The sequence below is a fragment of the Lytechinus pictus genome, chromosome 11 (genome assembly GCF_037042905.1).
Source record: "Lytechinus pictus isolate F3 Inbred chromosome 11, Lp3.0, whole genome shotgun sequence".
NCBI lineage: Eukaryota > Metazoa > Echinodermata > Echinoidea > Temnopleuroida > Toxopneustidae > Lytechinus > Lytechinus pictus.
Genome location: NC_087255.1, coordinates 4,288,066 through 4,309,807, shown reverse-complemented (window position 1 = coordinate 4,309,807; position 21,742 = coordinate 4,288,066). Strand labels below are relative to the sequence as shown.

Here is a 21,742-nt window from a genome sequence, read left to right as displayed (position 1 = left end):
CAATTTCACTTTACAAACTGCAAAAGCGCCCCAACAACAAGCAAGGTCACTTTGCTACCTCGCTTTCAAGTTTTTTTTTTATGCATGCCACCCCCCCCCCCAGCAAAAAAATTCTGCATACAGCTATGTAGACAACAGAGTATCAGGATCAAATATTTTAGAAAAGAAGTAGTTCTCTAAGGGTTTCATATTCTTTTTTTTCAGATAACTCGGATGGGGCTAGTTTGTGAAAACAAGCAGCAACAATGTCATCAGATTTTAACTGCTGCTACTGATGGGTAAGTCATCTTGGTGTTGATGATAGGTGTTAATTCAAGATCAATCCAGATATTAGCGAGTTTTTGCAATTGCCATGGGACGGATTCTACAACATAGTAAATCTATTTAAAATGGCGGTCAAATCACAATGAAGAGCTTAGAGGTCTTTGTCGAAAATTGGTGAGCTTGGACAGCACTTTTTCCTAAGATTCGGACTGGACGAAAAATTGCAAATATTTTGTTTGTCCAGAGTCCAGGACGGCACTGCTGTTTTGATTCACTGATTTTCGACAAGACTGCTTTGTCGTGAAGGGCTTTTGATAACAGATTCTCAACGTTCTAGATAGCGTCTGCTCAGTAACTCTCTAATGTCTGTTTTCAGTGATACACATGGAAATGCTCATTGGTGAAAACAAAAATCAATTATGGGAATTATTTGCTTTGTCTTTGCATTGAAAATTAAGAAAGGATGCCAAGGATTAAAAATACTGAATATTAATACTTATAATGGAATGAATAATCAATGGTCACATTATGCATAAAAAGATAAGTATGAGCAAAGATGTTATGAACTTGGATTGACAGTAGTTTTGAAAATATTGTTTATTTTCTTATTTGAGTTTAATTATCAAACAGTTTAGATTAAGTGGTGTATGGCACTATGCTCGGTGACACAACATATCATGCTCCTGCGACAATTGCTCCGGTCTTAATAATCTCAGAGGGCATTAGGGTTAGAGTTAGGATTGTAATTTAGTTTTTTGGTTCAGAATAATGTAAAGATTATTCTTTAATCTTTGAATCATAATCTAAATAGATTATGATTTATTTAGTTTCGGAGGTGGGGTTTTATGTTTGGTCTAACATGCATACTTTCCATCGACGCAATTGTCTCCGGAACTAATATCATGGAACCTTGTGCTCATCCATATATATGCAATATTTTACTCAGTATAATATAATAATTTCCCCTTCAAAATTATAGCCTATATGTCAAGTGCAAGAATATCGATTAAGATAAAAGATATCAAATGATTTCCAAAGCTCAGGGCACCATTTCCTGAAGGTGCTAATACAGGTACAATGTTCAAGCCACAATATGTTGACTCACGATGGGGTCCCGCATAAAGCTCATGAATCTGACCTTGTTTTATTGATGTTCCAGGTATGTAGCGATCTGGGATACCCGCCCTCCTAAGGGTCAGACCCCTACCATTGATAACGCCAAGCATGATAATCCACTGGGTGTGGCTACAACCTTCAAGCATCTTGATCTTACATGGAAACCAGTTATCAAGGTCAGTCATATTCTCTTCAGTATTTCATACACATTGTAATGCATTTATTGAACCAGATGAACTGTTTGACAATTGGAAGAGCCGTGGTGTAGTGGTTCTGACTCTCGCCTTGTAAACAGAGGGTCGTGTGTTCGGATCCCACCAAGGTCTAGCGTCCTTTGTCAAGGCGTTAATCCACACTTTGCCACTCTCGACCCAGGTGCTGAATGGGTACCGGGTAGGATGTGCAAGTCATTGTAGCTTGTCCAGTACTGTGTGCACCTCAATGGCAACTGACTGGAATACTCCCCAGGGAGTGGAGGATGTGCATACATTGTGTGCGTGAATGACTGATTGAATCTGATGACCAGTAAGGGTAATAACATCTGTAAAGCGCATAGACACATCATTCCTATGTATTAAGCGCTATGTAAAAGCGGTATATTACTATTTCACTTCACCCTTGTTTTTATAAAGAAATATAGTAGTGTTATACACTGATAATTGTCAGCCTATAAGGCATTATATCCTACATAAATTAAATTCTGTATGCTGATTGGTTTAAATAGCATCATGTGACCAAACATATTCTCACTATTTTGCGATGATGTCGAAAATGAAACGCCCACCAAAGAAAGTGTGCTATTCCATGACGTCAATGATGGAACAGTCGACTATTCCATCATTGACGTCACAGATCATGATGGCGCAAGCACTAATACGCGTTCCGCGCACTGAGCGCGTAGCTAAGCACTTCAGGAAAAGTAGGTCAGTCAGCGCGGCGGCGGCTGGTTTGGTTAAGATTTAAAAAAAAAGATGAACTAAGATTACAAGAACAAGATTATCAAGATCTATTGCTTTAAGTAGGATATAAAACAAATATACCAGGCCTTTATATGGAAAGTATAGAGGGAATTATTCATCCTCGGTTGTACTGGCAAAATCACTATTTTTCCCTCTGGGCTTCGCCCCTCGGGAAAAATAGTAATGCCAGTCCAACCTTGGATGAATAATTCCTACTATACTTACTCAAAGCCTGGTATATTTGTATATTATGCCTTAGTTCTATATTCATCATTAATATTGCACAGAAGTTATTAAGATAAATTATTTGCTGTCGTTAACTTTAAAGCCCAGTGAATAGAACTTTTAATATACATGTATTTGTCAAATTATCTATGGCTCTCTAACCATCTACTAATAAGACAAACATGTTTGTCAGTCTATTTGTTCTATAAAGAGTTGACTTTCATGAAATTTTTTAAAAAGTTGCAATTTTGTGGGTTGTATAATTGTATAATCTCCTTATTTTTTGTATTTTGATTCTGAATCTTAGTTTTAAAGAAATGCGCCTTTTATGTATATCTCCAGATAGAGAACACCTTCAGAATTATTTCTAAAAATCTTGGTTGGTTAAAATCTGGGTTAGAGGTTGACATTCTATTGACACCTATTAAGGATTCCGAGAACGTATAGGTTTCACCATGGTCGAGTGATACTATCAATATCATTTAGTTAATTTACCTTTCAGTATTTTATTTTGAAAGGTAATTCTTCGAAAATGTGTTATCTTTTATCCACATATTTCTCTTCAAACTTGCTTCAAAGTTATTTCCTGTACTAGTTTGTCATTTACTCTATGATCAATGATGTACGTCTATGATATACCTACATTGGTTAGGGGAAATTCCTAAAGGTTTCACTTTGTTTTCACATTGTGGCTTTCATTTTGTACTCTGTCCATTTTTTGTTGTTGTTGTCCTTTTGAAGAAGTTTAGTTGTAAGAATTTGATTTCAACTTGGTTGATTGATGTCTCAATCAGGAAACAACCCACATATAAAATAGGTAATAGGTGTTCCAAAGCATAAACAATGCTTTGGATAATTTGGCATCCTTTCTTCATTTATAATGCAGCTATCTCTCTCTTTCTTCTCTCTCTCTCTCTCTCTCTCCCTCTCTCTCTCTCACTCTCTGTCTTCATTTTCTCTTTATCTCAATCAGTCCCGATTCTTATCTCCCACCTCCCTCAGTACATTTTTTTTTGCAACTCTATATTATTTATTTTTACAAATTGTGAATTCCTTATATGGAGAAATTAAATAACATTTTGAGAAATCACATTTATGTAAATGAAACTGGGGGAAAACCAGCACTTGTCATTCACGATCCAATAGGAATAATTGTCATACAAGGCTGCAGCATATCATTGATTTATTGTTTTCATTTTCGTCTCACCTGCATAGCAGAGTGAGACTATAGGCGCCACTTTTCATACGGCGGGGGCGGCAGGGTCAACACCAAATCTTAACCTAAGGTTGAGTTTTTGAAATGACAGCATAACTTAGAAAGTATATGGACCTAGTTCATGAAACTTGGCCATAAGGTTAATCAAGTATTACTAAACATCCTGCCTGAGTTTCAGGTCACATGACCAAGGTCAAAGGTCATTTAGGGTCAATGAACTTTGACCATGTTGGGGAATCAACATCAAAATCTTAACCGAAGGTTAAGTTTTTGAAATGACAGCGTAACTTAGAAAGTATATGGACCTAGTTGATGAAAATTGGACATAAGGGCCACCGCACACCTTACAACTGTTCGCGATCTGATTTTGGAACAAATAGCATTTTGCTCATTTCCTAAAAATGTGAATGGAACATATCATTTTATTTAAGGTTAAAATTAATTGAAAGAATACTAATATAACCATTTTGAAATATTGCAAGCCTTTATTTTGGAGTAAAGGCCAAATTAGTTTCAAATCGTAGCCAATCGTATGACTGCTATGACGTCATTACGACTAGATATTAAATTTGCTTTTATTCTAAGAAGGATGTTAGCATAGTAACAGATTTGAACATAGGTATTCGTACAATGATTTCGAACATTACACAATAAGATATTCCAAGTCTCAATATTAGCATCAAATTCTAATACGTTTTATTCCAAAATTGAGTCGCAAACCAATCGTAAGGTGTGCGGTCGCCTTAAAGGAGAATGAAACCCTTGAAACCAGCTGAGTCCATATCAAAGAGAAAAATCAAAGAAACATATTGTTGAAAGTTTGAGGAAGATTGAATGAATAATAAGAAAGTTATGAGCATTTAAATATTGAGATCACTAGTGCCATGTAGATCCTCCCATCGGCAATGCGACCAAGATCTGTGATATCACACACGTACAACTCCCTCATTACTCTAGTACTTATTTCACTTATATTCTCACTTTTATAGAGTCTATCACAAGGTGAGGTGTTCTCTTTATGAGATGACAAGTACAGAGGTTTCACAACATTATACCATTGATGAATCGTTTGTCATATGATTAGAATAAGCAAAAAGAGATGTTTTGGGGTATATTTTCAGTGTCCAAATGGGAGAGTTGTACGTGTGTGACATCACAGATCTTGGTCGCATTGCCAATAGGAGGATCTCCATAGCATTAGTGATCTCGACATTCAAATGCTCATAACTATTTTATTGCTAGTCCTATTTTACTCAAAGTTTTGTTGATCTTATTCTTTGATTTTTCTGCTTTCACAAAAGCTAACTTGCTCCAAGAGTTTCATTCTCCTTTAAGGCCAATCAAGTATTACTGCCTGAGTTTCAAGTCACGTGACCAAGGTCATTGTCAAAGGTCATTTAGGGTCAATGAACTTTGGCCAGGTTGGAGGTATCTGTTGAATTACCATCATAACTTTAAAAGTTTATGGATCTGATTCATGAAACTTAGACATAAGAGTAATCAAGTATCACTGAACATCCTGTGTGAGTTTCAGGTCACATGATCAAGGTCAAAGGTCATTTAAGGTCAATGAACTTTGGTCAAGTTGGGGGTATCTGTTGAATTACCATCATAACTTTGAAAGTTTACTGGTCTGTTGAAGTACCATCATAACTTTGTAAGTTTACTGGTCTATTTAATAAAACTTGGATATAAGAGTAATTAAGTATCACTAAACAACCTGTGCAAATTTCAGGTCACATGACCAAGGTCAAAGGTCAATGAACTTTGGCCATGTTGGGGTATCTGTTGAATTCCCATCATAACTTTAAAAGTTTATGGATCTGATTCATGAAACTTGGACATAAGAGTACCGGTAATCAAGTATCACTGAACATCCTGTGCGACTTTCAGGTCACATGATTAAGGTCAAAGGTCAATGAACTTTGGCCAAATTGGGAGTATTTGTTGAATTACCATCATAACTTTGAAAATCTATTGGTCTAGTGCATAAATCTTTCACATAATAGTAATCAAGTATCTTTGAACATCCTGTGCGAATTTCAGGTCACATGACCAAGGTCAAAGGTCAATGAACTTTGGTCATGTTGGGGATATCTGTTGAATTGCCATCATAACTTTGAAAATTTATGGATCTGATTCATGAAACTTGGACATTAGAGTAATCAAGTATCACTGAACATCCTGTGCGAGTTTCAGGTTACATGACTAAGGTCAAAGGTCATTTAAGGTCAATGAACTTTGGCCATGTTGGGGGTATTTGTTGAATAACCATCATAACTCTGTAAGTGTATGGATCTAGTTCATAAAACTTGGACATACAAGTATCACTGAATATCCCATGCAAGTTTCAGGTCACATGACCAAAGTCAAAGGTAATTTAAGGTCATTGAACTTTGGCCATTTTGGAGGTAATTATTAGATTGCTGTAATAACTTTCAAAGTTTATAGATATAGTTTATAAAATGTGGATATATGGGTATAATCAAGTATTACTGACAAGTGGTAGGTCAAATGTCATTTATTGTCAATGAACGTAGTATTGTATCATTATATGAATGGTGTTTTTTTGTGAATAATTATTTTATAGTAGCTTTCAGAGCCAGCACTGCTGATATATTGAATCGCGCGATGCAGGTGAGACTGCCAGAGGCGCTTCACTTGTTGTATAGATACTGCAATACATGTACACCATGCAAATGAAAAATCAGCTTTCTGTTTCAAGAGCTTTTTTGTACTTTTACTTTTCCAGATACCCATAAATCGAATTGAAGGCAGCGGGGATTACTGCCCAACCAGAGTTAGCTTACAGGAGAGACAAGGAGATAGAAGTGTTTGTGAGTAGAACTCTGTCATATGAAAGTGAAAATTGTTTGCTCATGCATTTATACTCTTTTTATGAATTCTAAAACAGGCCATTGAACTGTAAAATGATATTAAACAGCTTTTCACTAGTTAGGGTTTCATTTTTCCAAAAGGAGTTTGTGGAGAGACTTAACAGCATTATCTTGCTATTTATGTACATGTATGCATAGACTTTCTATTTACAGGGGTGTGCACTTTAGAAAACAAAAATGCATTTGGATTTATTTTTTGTTACCTTTCAATAGTTTTTTTATATAAATATCCAGAAAAAATAATTACAAATAGATACAAATAAAAATCATGATCATTCACACAGCAACAATTGCAACCTTTGGATAAGAAGTAAATTCATACTCATATAAATTCCCCACTGATGAGCGAGTTTGTCTCTTTTCTTTGCAAGATTACTCTAATTCCTTGTTACATTTAAACCAAGCTTTGAAATTAACAAGGGATGAAAAATTTAGCATATTCTATTATTTTTAGTTTGCTTCTTCATGTGGCCCCAGGTTATAGACATGAGGTGATTTCTGTCTTATAATGCCAGATACCTGCGAAAAGACCCAAAAAGTATCTAAAACAAGTACTGTTTATGTCAACAATTCTTTAAATATTTTGACTGTCATTAAATAATTTCAATATAACATTTGATAAAAACCCTAGATAAATATGTGCCAAGAAAGTGCCATGCACTGAAAGCTTTATTAGGAGTGGGTAATAATTGTTGAAGAGCTTTTGAAAGTCTATTCATGTATTGTCATTAAAGACAGTTTAATATTTTTGATGCCTAAAATAAGATAATTAGCATATATAGTGGTTTATTGAAGACTCTTGATATCAGTAATAAATTTCCCCCTGAGTAGTTAGATAGACAGGGAGCAATATTTATATCGATGCGTATGAACTCAAAAAGTCCGTAGCTTGACTTTAACAGCTGAACTGTCATGTTTAATCATCTCCCTGCGTATATTAAAGTGTAATTAGTCTCATCGCAGTTTAAAAGTAAACACTGCTTGGTTTAGATTAGATTCCAGTGTGGAGATTCGTCTGGTTGTTAGTTGAATTCAAACTGTTTCGACCGTTCAGAAATCAGGAATAATTTTTCATTCTCACGTGAATGTCTCAAACCAAATGACTGTGTTATTCTATTCATTTGGTCAGTAGGGTATGCCTTCAATAAGCCAGTTTGTAGTTCCTTTCTGCGCATGATCAAAAGATTATAACTACGCATGATCAGAGGAAGGTCATTTGTACTAAAGTGACATGGTGGTTTAAAATCTAATGAGATAAGCACCAACTTTGATGTCTTAATTATTCATATATTCTCTTGAATAGTGGTATTCATTTACATCCACAAAAAACAACAATGCGTCCACGAACGACTGGTATTTCACAGTTTGCCTAGTACATTGTGCAACATGCTATGATATGCATTCAAAGTAGGAATGCAACAAATACCTTCATAAAGTGTTAATTGGTGTGCTATTCTAGTCACCTGGTCTATTCAATTTCTTCATCCTGCTATGTAAGGCAAGCTTACGTAATATCTTGCTTTGAAATCTGCCTATCGTAATGAAAGAAATGAAAGGCCATTTGACCAAAATTGTCCATGAGTAACTACGAACTGGTCTATTCCTTCAGTCTTCAAATATATATTCCCATAATGTTGCAGATGGATTTTAATGCCTTTAAAAGCACCAAACATTCAATATAGATTAACAATAATGAAAGAGTAAGGACATTTTGTGCTCATCATTCCCTGAATGTCATTGCACTTTTATTACATTAAGCTTAAAGTGGATTCCCTAACAATAGATTTGATGATTATTGGTTTCATCGTAGCAGTGCAGTTATGAGCAGATAGATCGATATAAAGTGTTGCAAGGTTTATACAGAAAGGTCAAATAAATTGCGTACCTTGTATCCTAAAGTGGACAAGTTGCGATTCCTTATAACTACAGTGAAATCTTTGGTTTTGATTGACGGAAAGCACAAATAATATCAATGGTTAACTATCATTTACATGTACAACTTGTGAAGATATTGAAGAGGAAACAAATACAAAATTCTGTGATTTTGTGATTCCCTTCTACATGTATGTATTATATTACTGTAATAAGGATTTGCTTAAAATCTTACAGACCTGCTCTTCTTATGTTTGTATCTTGTACTAAACTATTAAAATAAAGTAAGGATAAATTTCACCTCTACACTTCTTTTGAGATGTACCAAACAATATTTTGATGTGTGGGTTTAAAAAGAGTCAAGCACTCCCTCCCTCACCCCCAGGCAAAAATAAAATGTTAAAGCAATGAACAAGCAAAACTTATACAAAATTTAACCCTCTCAAATCTTTTAGATTTTAATCTTTAAGTTTGAAGGTCACTGTTCCCATCAAAACCAGATGCATATAATAAATTGCTCCTTGTTATTTTAAGTTTCAAAACCTCTTTCCTTAAAAAAAAAAGAAGAAAACTTATATAGGTTGTTGTATCATATGCTTATCAGCATAATTCAAAGGTCAGATTCAACCTACTAACAAGTTTGTTTGAATACAAAGACGAAAAATCCATGCAAGTTGAGTTTCAAGTCCAACACCATCCTCCCCCAAAAGGCCAAAATACAATTTTATTGAATAAAAGGAAAACGGGATACTGAAAATCTCATTAAATACAAAAAAAAAGAGAGAGAGTGTTGATATATGTTTCAATATTATGTATACCATTGGCAGTATGTGAACAAAGAGGGCTTATGATTTCATACACTTAATCTCCCTTTTGTATATATTGTAATTTCACTTTTTAATAAAAACATGATCATGTATTCCAACAAAATATAACAAACAAAGCAAATCTGGAAGTAAACACTGATGATTTTAAGCTCTTCTGGGTTTTATACATGTAGTTAGAAATGCAAGATTGTCATACCTTTGTGCACTTTCGTAAAAACAGTGAAAAGTAGTCCCTGAATGGAAAACAGTAGCCCCCCCTCCCCGCGAATAATTAAACAAAGAATAATAGCCCCAAGGCAAACAAGGAAACATTCCTTGATTCTCTCCAGCATATAATCAGAAGCGAAAGTGAGAAACAAAACTAATTTATTAAAAGTAATACCCAGATTTGACATGAAAATAAAAGAGTATCTTGTGATGATTTGACCATATGACAGGGATGGATACGTTTTTGACGATCAATAATCACAAAAGCATACATGTATTATCATAAATAGATTGTTATAGTTGTGGTATAATGTACTTAATAACAATAAATGTAAAGTGTCTTGCTTTTATGCATCACGCAATATATCAAGTGAGTCTCTTAGTGTTTTAAAAAGCTTTATCAGCCCTGTCATGGAGTGAATTATCTATGCACAAAGTTTATATGCACTCTTGACTGTATTTGGTGTATTTTTGCTAAGATCTATACATGTAGGAATTATAGTTAACAGATGGATTGGTATCAGTTAATAAAGTAATGAAATGGGTATGAATCAATGATAAATCAATAAGTCAAACTAGGTATAAAAAAGGTAAACTGTTGATTGAATGAATAAACAAATGTGAAAATTATATGATAGATTCATCAATGGATGGATAGATGAAGGGATAAATGCATTAATGAATAAATGGATGGATTGATGGATGATGGATGGATGGGTAGATAGAAAAATAGATGAATGACTGACTGACTTAATAAATGAATAAAACGTTTGATTAATCAATGTAACAATTTGTCGGTGTTCATTCGAACCGTGGTATCAGTCAAGTGTGATTAAAAAAAATTTATTTTGAGATTCTTGCAGAAAATGAAAGTGCAAGTCCTACTCTATACAGTATTAAATTTCTTGGCAGCAATTTATTTCAGTTTCTGTTATATGTGGGGATTTTCTTGGCGATCCCTTACAAATTATTGATAAAATGTTCAAATCCCATTGGAAACGTGTACTGTAGCAAAGCAAACAACAGCTGTGTTTACTTTAATATGCAAATGCGTGGTCAGCGAAACCATTTTATCTGCACTGCATTGACTTTGGGAGTCAAAGTTTGATATGACATTTTGCTTGATCGCGCGTATGGAAAATGCTGTCAACATAGTTGTACCCCTATGGCGTTTTTTTACAGGAAAAGTCAAAACTGCTCAAACCAAAGCTTGTTTCTCTTTTGCGATATTTTCTCTGATTCTTGTTTTTGTGTGAAAATTAAGATACCAATATCAAACAATTGTCTTGGTCTTTCCAACCATGTATTTTTCTAGTCCATGAAAACTTGTAAGGGTAGGGGACAAAAGTGTGAAAACCATAGTAAACTTTGAAGTTGATTTTCTCCGAAACGGATGTGCCCTGTCGTATCTGTGATACGACGGGTCGGATGACTACCGACAAATATATATTATAATAAAAAGAATGCGTGAATGATTTGTTTAAACCAACATCAAATCACATGATGAAAAGGGATTGCTCATGCAAAATGAAATACAGAATTTAATTTTCATGGATCTGATCAAAATTTGTATTTTGACCCATTATTATTGAACATATAGTTGTGATTGATATTATTATACTCATTGATTGTATTTCCCATCATGCATTGCTTTCATTGCAGTGGAGAAACAGCCCAGGAATGAATTAGACAAGAAGGATAGCAATCTGGGTGGGCTGGGGATATCTCTGAGAGGGGGCTCAGCCAAGGAAAAAAGACCGCTAGAAGGAGCTACGACTAAGTTTTTCGTTGGCACACAGGTGAGGAAAGAAAAAGTAAAAAGGAAGATAGAAAGGTTGCAAGAGAGAGGGAGAGACAGGTAGATGAGAGAAAGAGGGAGACAGAAGGGGAGAGAATACAAGATGGGAATAGAAGAGATTGAGGAGTGGAGGGGGGGGGGGGCGAGAAGATACATGTAGATAGAAGAGAGAGAGAGAGGTAAGGCCAGCCAGATGGAGAGGAGTGACAGACATATGGCAGAGAAGGAGAGAAAGAAAAGAAAAGAGAGAAGGGGGGGGGGGGGAGAGATTATAAGAAGGGAAGAGAGTGAAGGGAGGAGAGAGAAGAGAAGAGAAGAGACAAGTTTCAAAATTTATTGATCAAAATCCACACATATTGGATCATTTTCAATTTTACAAAACAAACACTAATGTGGACAATTACAGTGAAACACAAAGTTACAAATCCAATATATAATACATAATTAAATATAAATACGAAATACAGTGAGAAAGATACTGTATATAGATAGAAATATAGTGGGCCCCTTACAGATAATAGTTAAGAAACATTAAAGATACTAAGGTCACATTCTTGAAAAATTTTGGTTAACAACTTTCATGTTGAACCCTAAAAACACTTATTTCGATACATTTTCAAAACAATAATTGACCTCTTATAGCATACTGTAGGTAAAATTATATGTTTTTTTTTTCTTTTGAAAGTTTCTTTACACGATTGTTAAATATGTAAATTATACTAGCCTCAAATCAAATTAAATATAATTAAATAAAACAGCCTATCAAAAGGATGATGATTATCGCGGGTGGGAGGAGTGAGAGTCTGCAGTGCAGGACCCCCACCCCAACCCTAAATAAAATAAAGGTTGCAGAGGGCAAATATTTTTCAATTTTAAGACTCGGAAATAAACAGAAATATCGTAGTTAAATCGTTCATAATACTATTTGACGTTCTAATGCTATAATAATTAAAAATAACCAAAATTTGATGATAAATATATAAAGAGGAAAAACAATGACATAGTATAACTTCATAATGTGACAAGTAAAGAAATAGTGATGAAGAGAAAAGTAACAATAATAACAACAACAATAATACTAAGCCTTTAGCGGACTAACATCCAAATTTGCTAATGGTTTAGTTTTTAGACAAGAGGAGAGGATAGGAAAGAGACAAATATGTACGAAAAACATGGAGAGGGAAATAGAGAGATATAGTGTAAGTATATTTTACTCAAGGACATAAAGGTAAAATAGTATTAATGATGTTGAGGATATCTGATAGACACAAAGGCAAAGATTAAGCGGGTGAATAGGATTTTTTTTAAAAGTAGAACCTCACTAAGTAATCTTGTAGTGAATAATGATGATGATAATGATGATTACATGTACGGTGATAATGACAAGGTAGCTGAGGAGGATCAAGTGTTCTTTTTTGCGTCACAATTTTTTTTCTATGTTTCACGATTTTGATGTGTAATGATGTATTTTGTTCAGATGTTGATGTTTGAGGCAAAACTGAGTTTGGGTCAGTGAAGAAATTCTAATTACAGATAAGAAAGCAAACATTAATTTTGTTTTCATGAAAAAGTGGTAACAATTCCACTAACAGAATAGTTTTTATGAGTTTGATTTTAGTGGATTATTTTGTGAAGCAGATAGTCTGTAATTGTTATTGACTTCTTTGACCTGAGCCTATTGGATGCAATGATTTCAGTAGCTTTTTAACAGTTGTCAATGAAAATCACTATTTGTTTTATGAAATGCTAGCAATGGTTTTCGATACCTTGCTAAATTTCCATCTTTTCACTGACTAATTTTGTTTTGAGCCAATCAGATCCGGGGATTTCAGTAGCTGCTAACAGGCAGTCATTGAATATTTTTATTTGTTTCATGAAATGCTCCCCAAGTTATCCATACCTTGCTAGGTTTCCATATTTTCACTGACTTCTTCATTTTTAGCGAATCAGATATAAGGATTTCAGTAGCTTTTAACAGACTGTCAGAGAAAATCACTGACTATTTGCTTCCTGAAATGCTAGCAATGGTGTTCTATACCTTGCTAGATTTCCATCTTTTTAATGACTAAATTTGTTCTGAGCGACTCAGATACAAGGATTTCAGTAGCTTTTAACAATTGTCTCAATGAGAATCAGTAGGTGTCCTAGTGAATCTTTGAATGTACCTCTCTTTGATTTGCTATGGTAGGAAGGTGAATTGGTGTATGCTGACTGGAAGCTAGAGAAGGACACCGATTCTGGACGACTCCAACCTCCCAAGCCACAGTTTGCCACCCAGGTCCACGATAAGGGCATCGAAGCTCTCCAGAGGTCGCCTTTCTTCAAGGATGTTTTACTCTTAGTCGGAGGCTGGACCTTCTCGCTTTGGAAGGAAGGCAAGGAGGTATGGCCTATTCGCTCAAGTTTGTTATCTTCCTCAGTGGCATATAGATTGGAAGGGGGCTTGGGAAGCCTTCCCCCCCCAAAAAAAAAACCCACTACCAAGAAAAAAAAGGAAATTAATTTCTGAATATTTTATGAAAATCTGTCCCATAAAGAGATTATTTTTTATTTTAAAAAAGTTAAGTTTTGCTCACTTGCAAATGTTAGAAATTTTGCTCAGTTCTCCATGATTATATGTGTGTTATTTTCTGTGGAAGGGTTTTCCTAAAAAAAAAATCATTGCTTTGTGGCCACTTGAACCAAGGCATTGATATTGGCTGGATTTGTATAGTGCTTTTTTTTTTTTCCAGAGGATGCAAAGTGCAGCTACTATTATCCAGGCTTTAAAGTCAAGCTGCACAATTTGATTATTTATTAAAATTTTGGCTAATTTCTTTCCATTTCAGTTTGAATAATCCAGTGTTGATCAATTCTTTTTTGCTATTTTAGTTTGGTCCCCTCTTGACCTCAAATGCCGCTGCCAAGCCGCTGACCACCGCCTACTGGTCACCCACCCGACCGGCTGTCTTCTACATAGGTACGGCAGAAGGCAACGTTGATGTCTGGGATCTCCTGGACAAGACTCATGAACCCTCTCTCTCTCAGAACATCTCGGCGGCTGGAATCACCAATATCTACCCGTGGGTGGTGTCAGGTAAGAAAAGTTGTTGTAAAGCTGCTTGAATATGTCGTTGAAAAGTGTCTTGGCGACATTCTTGCTCCAAGAATAATATTAGGAAACTTTAGATTTGCGACACCACTTCGTTGACATAGAATATTGATAGTATGACTAGCATTTTGTTTTTATCTCGCATCATGGTTGACAACTTGCTAAAGATTTTTGAAATACTATTTTAGATTAACAGAACCCTAGATTATTTTCAGTTGCCTCGTTTTCCACAATACGAAAACGGGAAAAATCTCTTGGAATTAGAGAAGATCACATAATTTACATAATTTCATTAAAAACATAATTTTTTTCAACCCCCAAAATGTGGATCATGAAAAGTACAGTGAAAATCAAGTAGCAATGCTCAGAAATGTTGTATTAAGCGCTATATAAGTGTTGGATATTTATCGTTATTGAAAGGAACAAAACCATACAGCAGTTAGAATCTGATGATAAAACCTGTTTGCAGAGTTTATCATAAGTTCATGAAGTTTAATCTGATTAAAAAGACTGCAATGAGTCTGTGATTTCCTATTTTCTATTCTTTTTTTCTGTTCTAGGCTAACTGACAGAACTAAACACCTAATGATAATAATGATATTTGGAATAATATTGTGTTTTTACAGATGATACATAGCGCTGTTAATGGCACAAAACAAGCTAAGGTTTAGAGTTATACAGGTGCATTTTAAGATGCTATAAAGACTCTTTCCTAATATTGATGCATAATATGCAGTTCCTAATCCTCAAATTTCAGTCTCAATGTGTATAATTATGTATTTAGGTTCAATATGTTTGTTTTCCTTTTTATTCTGTCTCATTCTACCTTTCAAGAGTGCTAAGAGACTTACATGTAAACTGTAATTTGCGCAATATAAAAAATGAATATTATTAGTATTAGTATTTTTATATTGGGTTGTCTTTATTTGATCTGCTTCTTGTTTTATTATAGGTAAGCAGCAGCTTCTTGCAGTCACTGATAAGATTGGGACTCTACACATCCTAGAGGTTCCTTGGACTCTCAGAAACCCAACCCCTAATGAGGTATGTACTTCAATAACTAGTGGAGCATTACATGAAACAAATAGTCAGTGATTTTCACCGGCTCTCATGAGGCAAAATCATCGTTGGAGAAGGCAAACCCCTATAGGAACCATGGAAAACCTAAATCACCCCGGGCCAGTTATTTAAGTACCTAAACATGTGTTTCTTGACCTCGATGGGTCTGAAAAAAACTAAATCGCAATTACATACGCAGCGTGCCAACTCGAGCTAACTTGCTCGCCATCGCATGCAGTAATTTTCATTTCTCTTTAATAGTTTCCTTATTTCGGGGCTGATTTTCTTCGTTCAAGACTGAAAACAAATTAACATTGAATTTCAAAATAGAATATGCCTTTGAAAACTTGATTAAATATCAAATACAATAATTTAATTCCGGAAGGCCTTCTACAGGCAGAGCTGCTCTTACGTAATATCACAGCTGTTGTTTATGGTCTAACCCTCGGGCTTGGCCTGCAGAGGAGAAATGTCACATAAGAGGGACTATTGGACGATTCAGGGTTGATAACGCTTGGGAATGAAATATCTTGGTTCCACCAACGAGGATTTTGTTATCGGGGTATACGACAGCAGCAAAGCCCTGAGCTAGTGCGGTCGCCCGTCCAAATAGGGTTTGACGTAATGTTTGACCTAAGACAATCGAATGCAATAATTTCAGCTCCTTGAACGGTTGATTGTTTACAATTGATCATAGACAACAATCAATGCAACCAAATGTAGAAATCAATTCAGTGATCAATCACAAAGCTTTATGTTCAGGGCCAGGTGGGTGTTTCATAAAGCTGTTCGTAAGTTAAGAGCGACTTTAAAGGAGAATGAAACCCTTGAAACCAGCTGAATCAATATCAAAGAGAGAAATCAAAGAAACATATTGTTGAACGTTTGAGGAAGATTGAATGAATAATAAGAAAGTTATGAGCATTTGAATGTCGAGATCACTAATGCCATGTAGATCCTCCTATTGGCAATGCGACCAAGATCTGTGATGTCACACACGTACAACTCCCTCATTACTTTAGTACTTATTTCACTTATATTCTCACTTTTATAGAGTCTATCACAAGGTGAGGTGTTCTCTTTATGAGAGGACAAGTACAGAGGTTTCACAACATTATATCATTGATGAATCGTTTGTCATATGATTAGAATGAGCAAAAAGAGATGTTTTGGGGTATATTTTCAGTGTCCAAAAGGGGAGAGTTGTTCATCTGTGACATCATAGATCTTGGTCGCATTGCCAATGGGAGGATCTCCATAGCATTAGTGATCTCGACATTCAAATGCTCATAACTCTTCTATTGCTAGTCCTATTTCACTCAAACTTTTGTTGATCTTATTCTTTGATTTTTCTGCTTTCACAAAAGCTAACTTGCTCCAAGAGTTTCATTCTCCTTTAAGAATGACTGGTGATCCCTTCTTGTTGTAAATGGATCAGAAAGGATCACCAGTCTTTCTTAAAGTCGCTCCTAACTTACGAACAGCTTGATGAAACGGCCCCTGGACTTGAAGAAGTAATATACTGAGCATATGGCTTTAAACATGCATTAGCTCTAGAAATTCACCTTTTACGAACCTTTTTGGACCTGACTTTAAAACAAGACATTCTAACCTATTTTGTCATCACATAGAAGACTGCTGTTTGCTATACAGTACATGTATATTTTTGTAGTAGAATATTGATACTTTTGATTAGAAGCATTGGGTTAACATGTCCACATATCAATTGAATTGAATCATTTCTTGTTTTCACTATAGCTGTCGAGTTTCACCCATTATGTGGACCGAGAGGTGCAGAGATTGGAATATCAGGAAGGCAGGACCAACTTTCACATTGATAACAAGAGGAAACTGGATCAGGAGGAAGCTCAGAAAAAGGTTAGTCCATGGTTTCCCAGTTTCTATCTTGCTTTCATCACTCTGTACTCCATGATTATTCCTGCTCATCAAAGGATTTCTTCTCTAGCTTCCATCATATATTATGGCCCGTATTCTAAAGTCAAGGGGAGCGTTTCATTAGTATTTTTGTCTTACAAGACGTCTGGGGGCCGTTTCATAAAGCTGTTCGTAAGTTAAGAGCGACTTTAAGAACAACTGGTGAACCTTTCTTAGGCGCTTAACCATCGCCAATGAATATGCCATTTACCACAAGAAAGGTTCACCAGTCGTTCTTAAAGTCGCTCATAACTTACGAACAACTTTATGAAACGGCTCCCTGATCTGATTTTGATTGGCTGAGAACTGGTACCATGGTAACTGTCAGATAAAATGGGACTTGTTGGATAAAACATCCAACAAGTGCTTTCATGAAACGCTCCCCAGTTCAAGTTATCTCTGTGCTGAAATTATGAGAAGCCGAAAATGAAAAAAACAAAAAACAAATTGACATTGTATATTTCTTATGTTTAATGTGCTCTTTCCAAATTTTAGTGGTGAAGAAAATGAATCCAATTGTCATTCCCAAACTGTTATGAATGATTTGAGTGACAGATGAGCTGATAAATCAAACCAGGGGCCCGTAACATGAAGCTTAGTGATGAATAGCAAATATGAAAGAACACTTCTGATTGGTTCCAAGTCGGCACTTTAAACCAAATGCGCATGAAACATTAATCTTGATTGGTCTATCGATTTAGTGAGTGATCGCTAATCTTTGTGTTACAGACCCCAGGTGGGTGTTTCATAAAGCTCTTTGTAAAGTGACGCACAACTTTACGCACGACTGGAATATGTTCTTAGGTCCTAAATCAATTACATATGGATATCATAGAGCACAAGAAAGGATCGCCAGTCGTGCATAAAGTAATTTGTATCTAACGAACAGCTTTATGGAACACCCACCTGTACTGTTAGAGATTTGTGTCACAATTGGCTCTCCATAGTCAAATCAAAGCTTTATATGAGAGTTTAGATTAAACCAGAGTTCAGATTGTGGGCCTATATGTCTCAGATGTTTCAATATGCATATACTGCAAAATTGATTGTTTTTGTACACTTTCATAACTATTTAGTACAACCAGTGTTTCCACTGGAAGGGAACTACCCGAATTCCGGGTACGGTAATCCGGATCATTTTCAGGTAATTTTCGGGGAATGAAAAAAATTCCAGGTAATTCCGGGTATTCCGAAAAATACAATTAAACAACAATTAAACGTTGCAACCTTTAATATTCATGTTATATTTAAAAAATTGTTTACCACGATAAGGAGCTCAAAATTTTCCACTTATACGCTCTGCGCTCGCATTTTGTAACTTTGTTCCTATTTTCAAAGAGAGCGTGAACAAAAAATGTTAAATTCCTTGATTTTGGTCACTTGGACCAAATATAGGCTCGCTGTATTATTGCCCGATTTTTGTTTTAAAAAAAATCAAACTTGAAAATTCCAGGAAATGTCTATGAATTTCAGGAAATTTGGGATTCAGTTTCGGGAAATTTGTTTTGGATCTGTGGAAACACTGAGTACAACACAGCATGCTCATATTGACCTTCTCTCATTTATTGAGTGTCGTCTGTTTTTTTTGTTTCCATGATCAGATGGCACAACCTCCTGAGCCAAGCACAGAGGAGGTTGAGAGCAAGCAGAGGATTGAGTTCCTGGACTTCAAGGAAGATGAGAAGAAGTTTTTAGAAGATCTTGGTCTCTTGGTACAGGAAGAGGAACCACTACCTGAGGTCTAATTATCTCATCAAGTCTGCATTTGATTTCCCTAAATAATAGACCAAAATATTGGCCTCATCAATTGGGAAGAAAATAATAATAATATTCATATTCATTTATATAGCGCTTAACACATCGGAACGACGTCTCTAAGCGCTTTACAGATATATCATTACCCCGGTCATCGGATCCTTGCATGCCTGCATACATTTTATGCACCTTCTCCACTCCCTGGGGAGTATTCCAACAAGAGTTCCAAGACTCAATTGCTCGGCATACTATATAGGCTTTCGCAAGGTTAAGCTTGTATTCACCATTTGAAGTGATCCTGAGTTTAATCCTGTTGTATAACTATGGAGGTAACAGAAATCTGCAACACTTTCTGTGAATGAAACTCTCTATATTTTCTCAGGGGGAGCGTTTCATGAAAGGACTGTTCAGATGTTTTATCTGACAAGTCCCATTTTATCCGATAGTTGCCATAGTAACAGTGCTTCTCAGCAAATAAAAAAATCAAGGAAAGTTGTCAGCTCTGACCACTTTTTGGACAAGAATATTACAGCAAAATAGATGAAGTGACTGTTTATATTAACCACTCTTTTTTTTCCAGGGGGGTGAATAATATCCTGTTTCATACAAGCTTAATACACCTGAACAACATATCTAAGTGCTTTACAGATATATTATAACCCCAGTCCGTAGATTCAGACATACCCACACACAGTACATGCCCTTTCTCCACTCCCTGAGGAGCATTCCAGAAAGAGTTGCCAAACTTAAAATTACTTGCAATGTTACATTGGCTTTTGCATCCTGCCAGGTGCTCATTTAACACCTGGGTGGAGAGTGGTAACATAGGGACTGATGCCTTGCCTTAGTATACACATTTCATTTTGGGATTTATCCAGTCATGTGAACCCCTGATTGCAAGGTGAGAGTCAGAACTACTACATCACAATGCTTTTTGTAGTACCTTATCTAGAGTGACAGAAAGTTGGAGAGGAAATTGCTCTCATGCTTTGACTAATTTAGTTTTGGTACGGTAATGAGAATCATTTATTCCGTTCACGTGAGATATGAGCACCTATCCATCTTTTCCGTTTCCCTAATAATTGTCATGTGAAACAATTAGAAGCAAATCAAAGTCTGACAGACCTTTGTCAAACAAGACAAATGTGCTATAGATTGGAGAAGCGTTTTATGAAAAGTTTTGTCGGTGACACTCACTAATGAAATGTTATAAGCTTCTGACAAATTCTTGCATCTTATTGGCTGAGAGCATATGATTTCAAGTATGGTGTTGAATGCTGGTGATGGTTAGCAACACCAACCACAACGCAGCTTACTAAAAATGGGAAGCCGGAGTGTGTATTGATTGTTTTTTTTACATTTAATCTGCATGGCCTTTAATAAAGCCATTGGAAATTAGAAAGTTTACAAGTCAACTGCTTAAGTAGCAATATTTGCCTAAGAACTATAATTATGAACATGGTGTTGCTTGATTATTGTTTAACAAAAGTTGTCAGACCAGGGGCCTGTTGCAGAAAGAGTTCTGTTTAAACGCAAGCAAAAAAATCATTCGCAAGTCCCAAATGCGCGCTGTTGATTGGTTGAAAATCAAGTTGCGCATGATTTTTAGAGTTGCGATTGATTGAAACTCTTTCTGCAACGGGTGCTGCATTGGTGAACTGTAAAACCTTTAGAGAAAGGTCACATTTTTGTTTTTTACTCGTGAATGTGATATCATCTGGAGATATTACTGAGAATGCCACCTGCCTATAGAGACATGTTCTCTTTTTGACCTTATGTGGTCCTTATGAACATGTTTACCTGCATCTATAGGTCAAATTCATTTTTTTTGGGGGGTATATCATCTCTTGTAAAACATGATGTTTGATATTTCTGTTATCAAATTGTTAATACTTAGATTTGCTGTTAATAAACATTGCTGATCGATTGAGTAATTGATTGGTGGGTCAGTTGGGCGATTAGTTTGTTGGTTGGTTGATGGATTGCTTGATTGATTGACTGTGTTGATTAATTAAATTTATAAGGGTACAGTCTAAATCTTATTAATAGTTGTTGATTGATTTCTCAGTCCTCTATAAACTCGATCTTCAAAAACACACAGAGAAAATCAGGGAATGTGTTTCATGTATCTCTTATACAGTGGATGATAAAAAATATTTATACTTATACATGTCAAAATTTTACCCCCATCCCCCCCCCCCAAAAAAAAAAAAAGAAGAAGAAGAAATATATAATGCATTTTTAGTATTTCTCTTATTTTGTTGTCATTTATTTTGAGTTCTCATGCACTTCTCAGTTTATTTAATGGAAGATATTTAAAATGATTCATTACATTTATGTAATATACTTAATCTATTAATGACTAATGTATATACATACTGTTTGTATATAATGTAAATAGATATATAAAGTTGTATTCACTACATAGAATACTGCTGTCAGTGTGTGTTCTTTTACCTGTATTTTTGTAATATAGTTGGTGCCAAAAGGGCATTAACAGCGACAACATCTGTTTATTATT

General features: G+C 35.4%; 1 protein-coding gene across 4 annotated transcripts in view; it reads left to right on the top strand.

Moving 5' to 3' along the window:
• Window positions 1-21,468, top strand: part of LOC129270713 (dynein axonemal intermediate chain 3-like) — a 45,582-nt gene extending 24,114 nt beyond the window's left edge. For all 4 annotated transcript variants that reach the window (XM_064106454.1, XM_064106457.1, XM_064106455.1 and 1 more), the window contains 9 exons: window positions 205-278; window positions 1,424-1,556; window positions 6,533-6,617; window positions 11,246-11,382; window positions 13,570-13,764; window positions 14,253-14,457; window positions 15,425-15,516; window positions 17,290-17,409; window positions 19,068-21,468. In XM_064106454.1, coding sequence (XP_063962524.1) covers window positions 205-278; window positions 1,424-1,556; window positions 6,533-6,617; window positions 11,246-11,382; window positions 13,570-13,764; window positions 14,253-14,457; window positions 15,425-15,516; window positions 17,290-17,409; window positions 19,068-19,211 — 1,185 coding nt within the window. In that variant the 3' untranslated portion in view covers window positions 19,212-21,468. The remainder of the gene's footprint in view (window positions 1-204; window positions 279-1,423; window positions 1,557-6,532; window positions 6,618-11,245; window positions 11,383-13,569; window positions 13,765-14,252; window positions 14,458-15,424; window positions 15,517-17,289; window positions 17,410-19,067) is intronic.
• The last annotated feature ends 274 nt before the right edge of the window (window positions 21,469-21,742 follow it).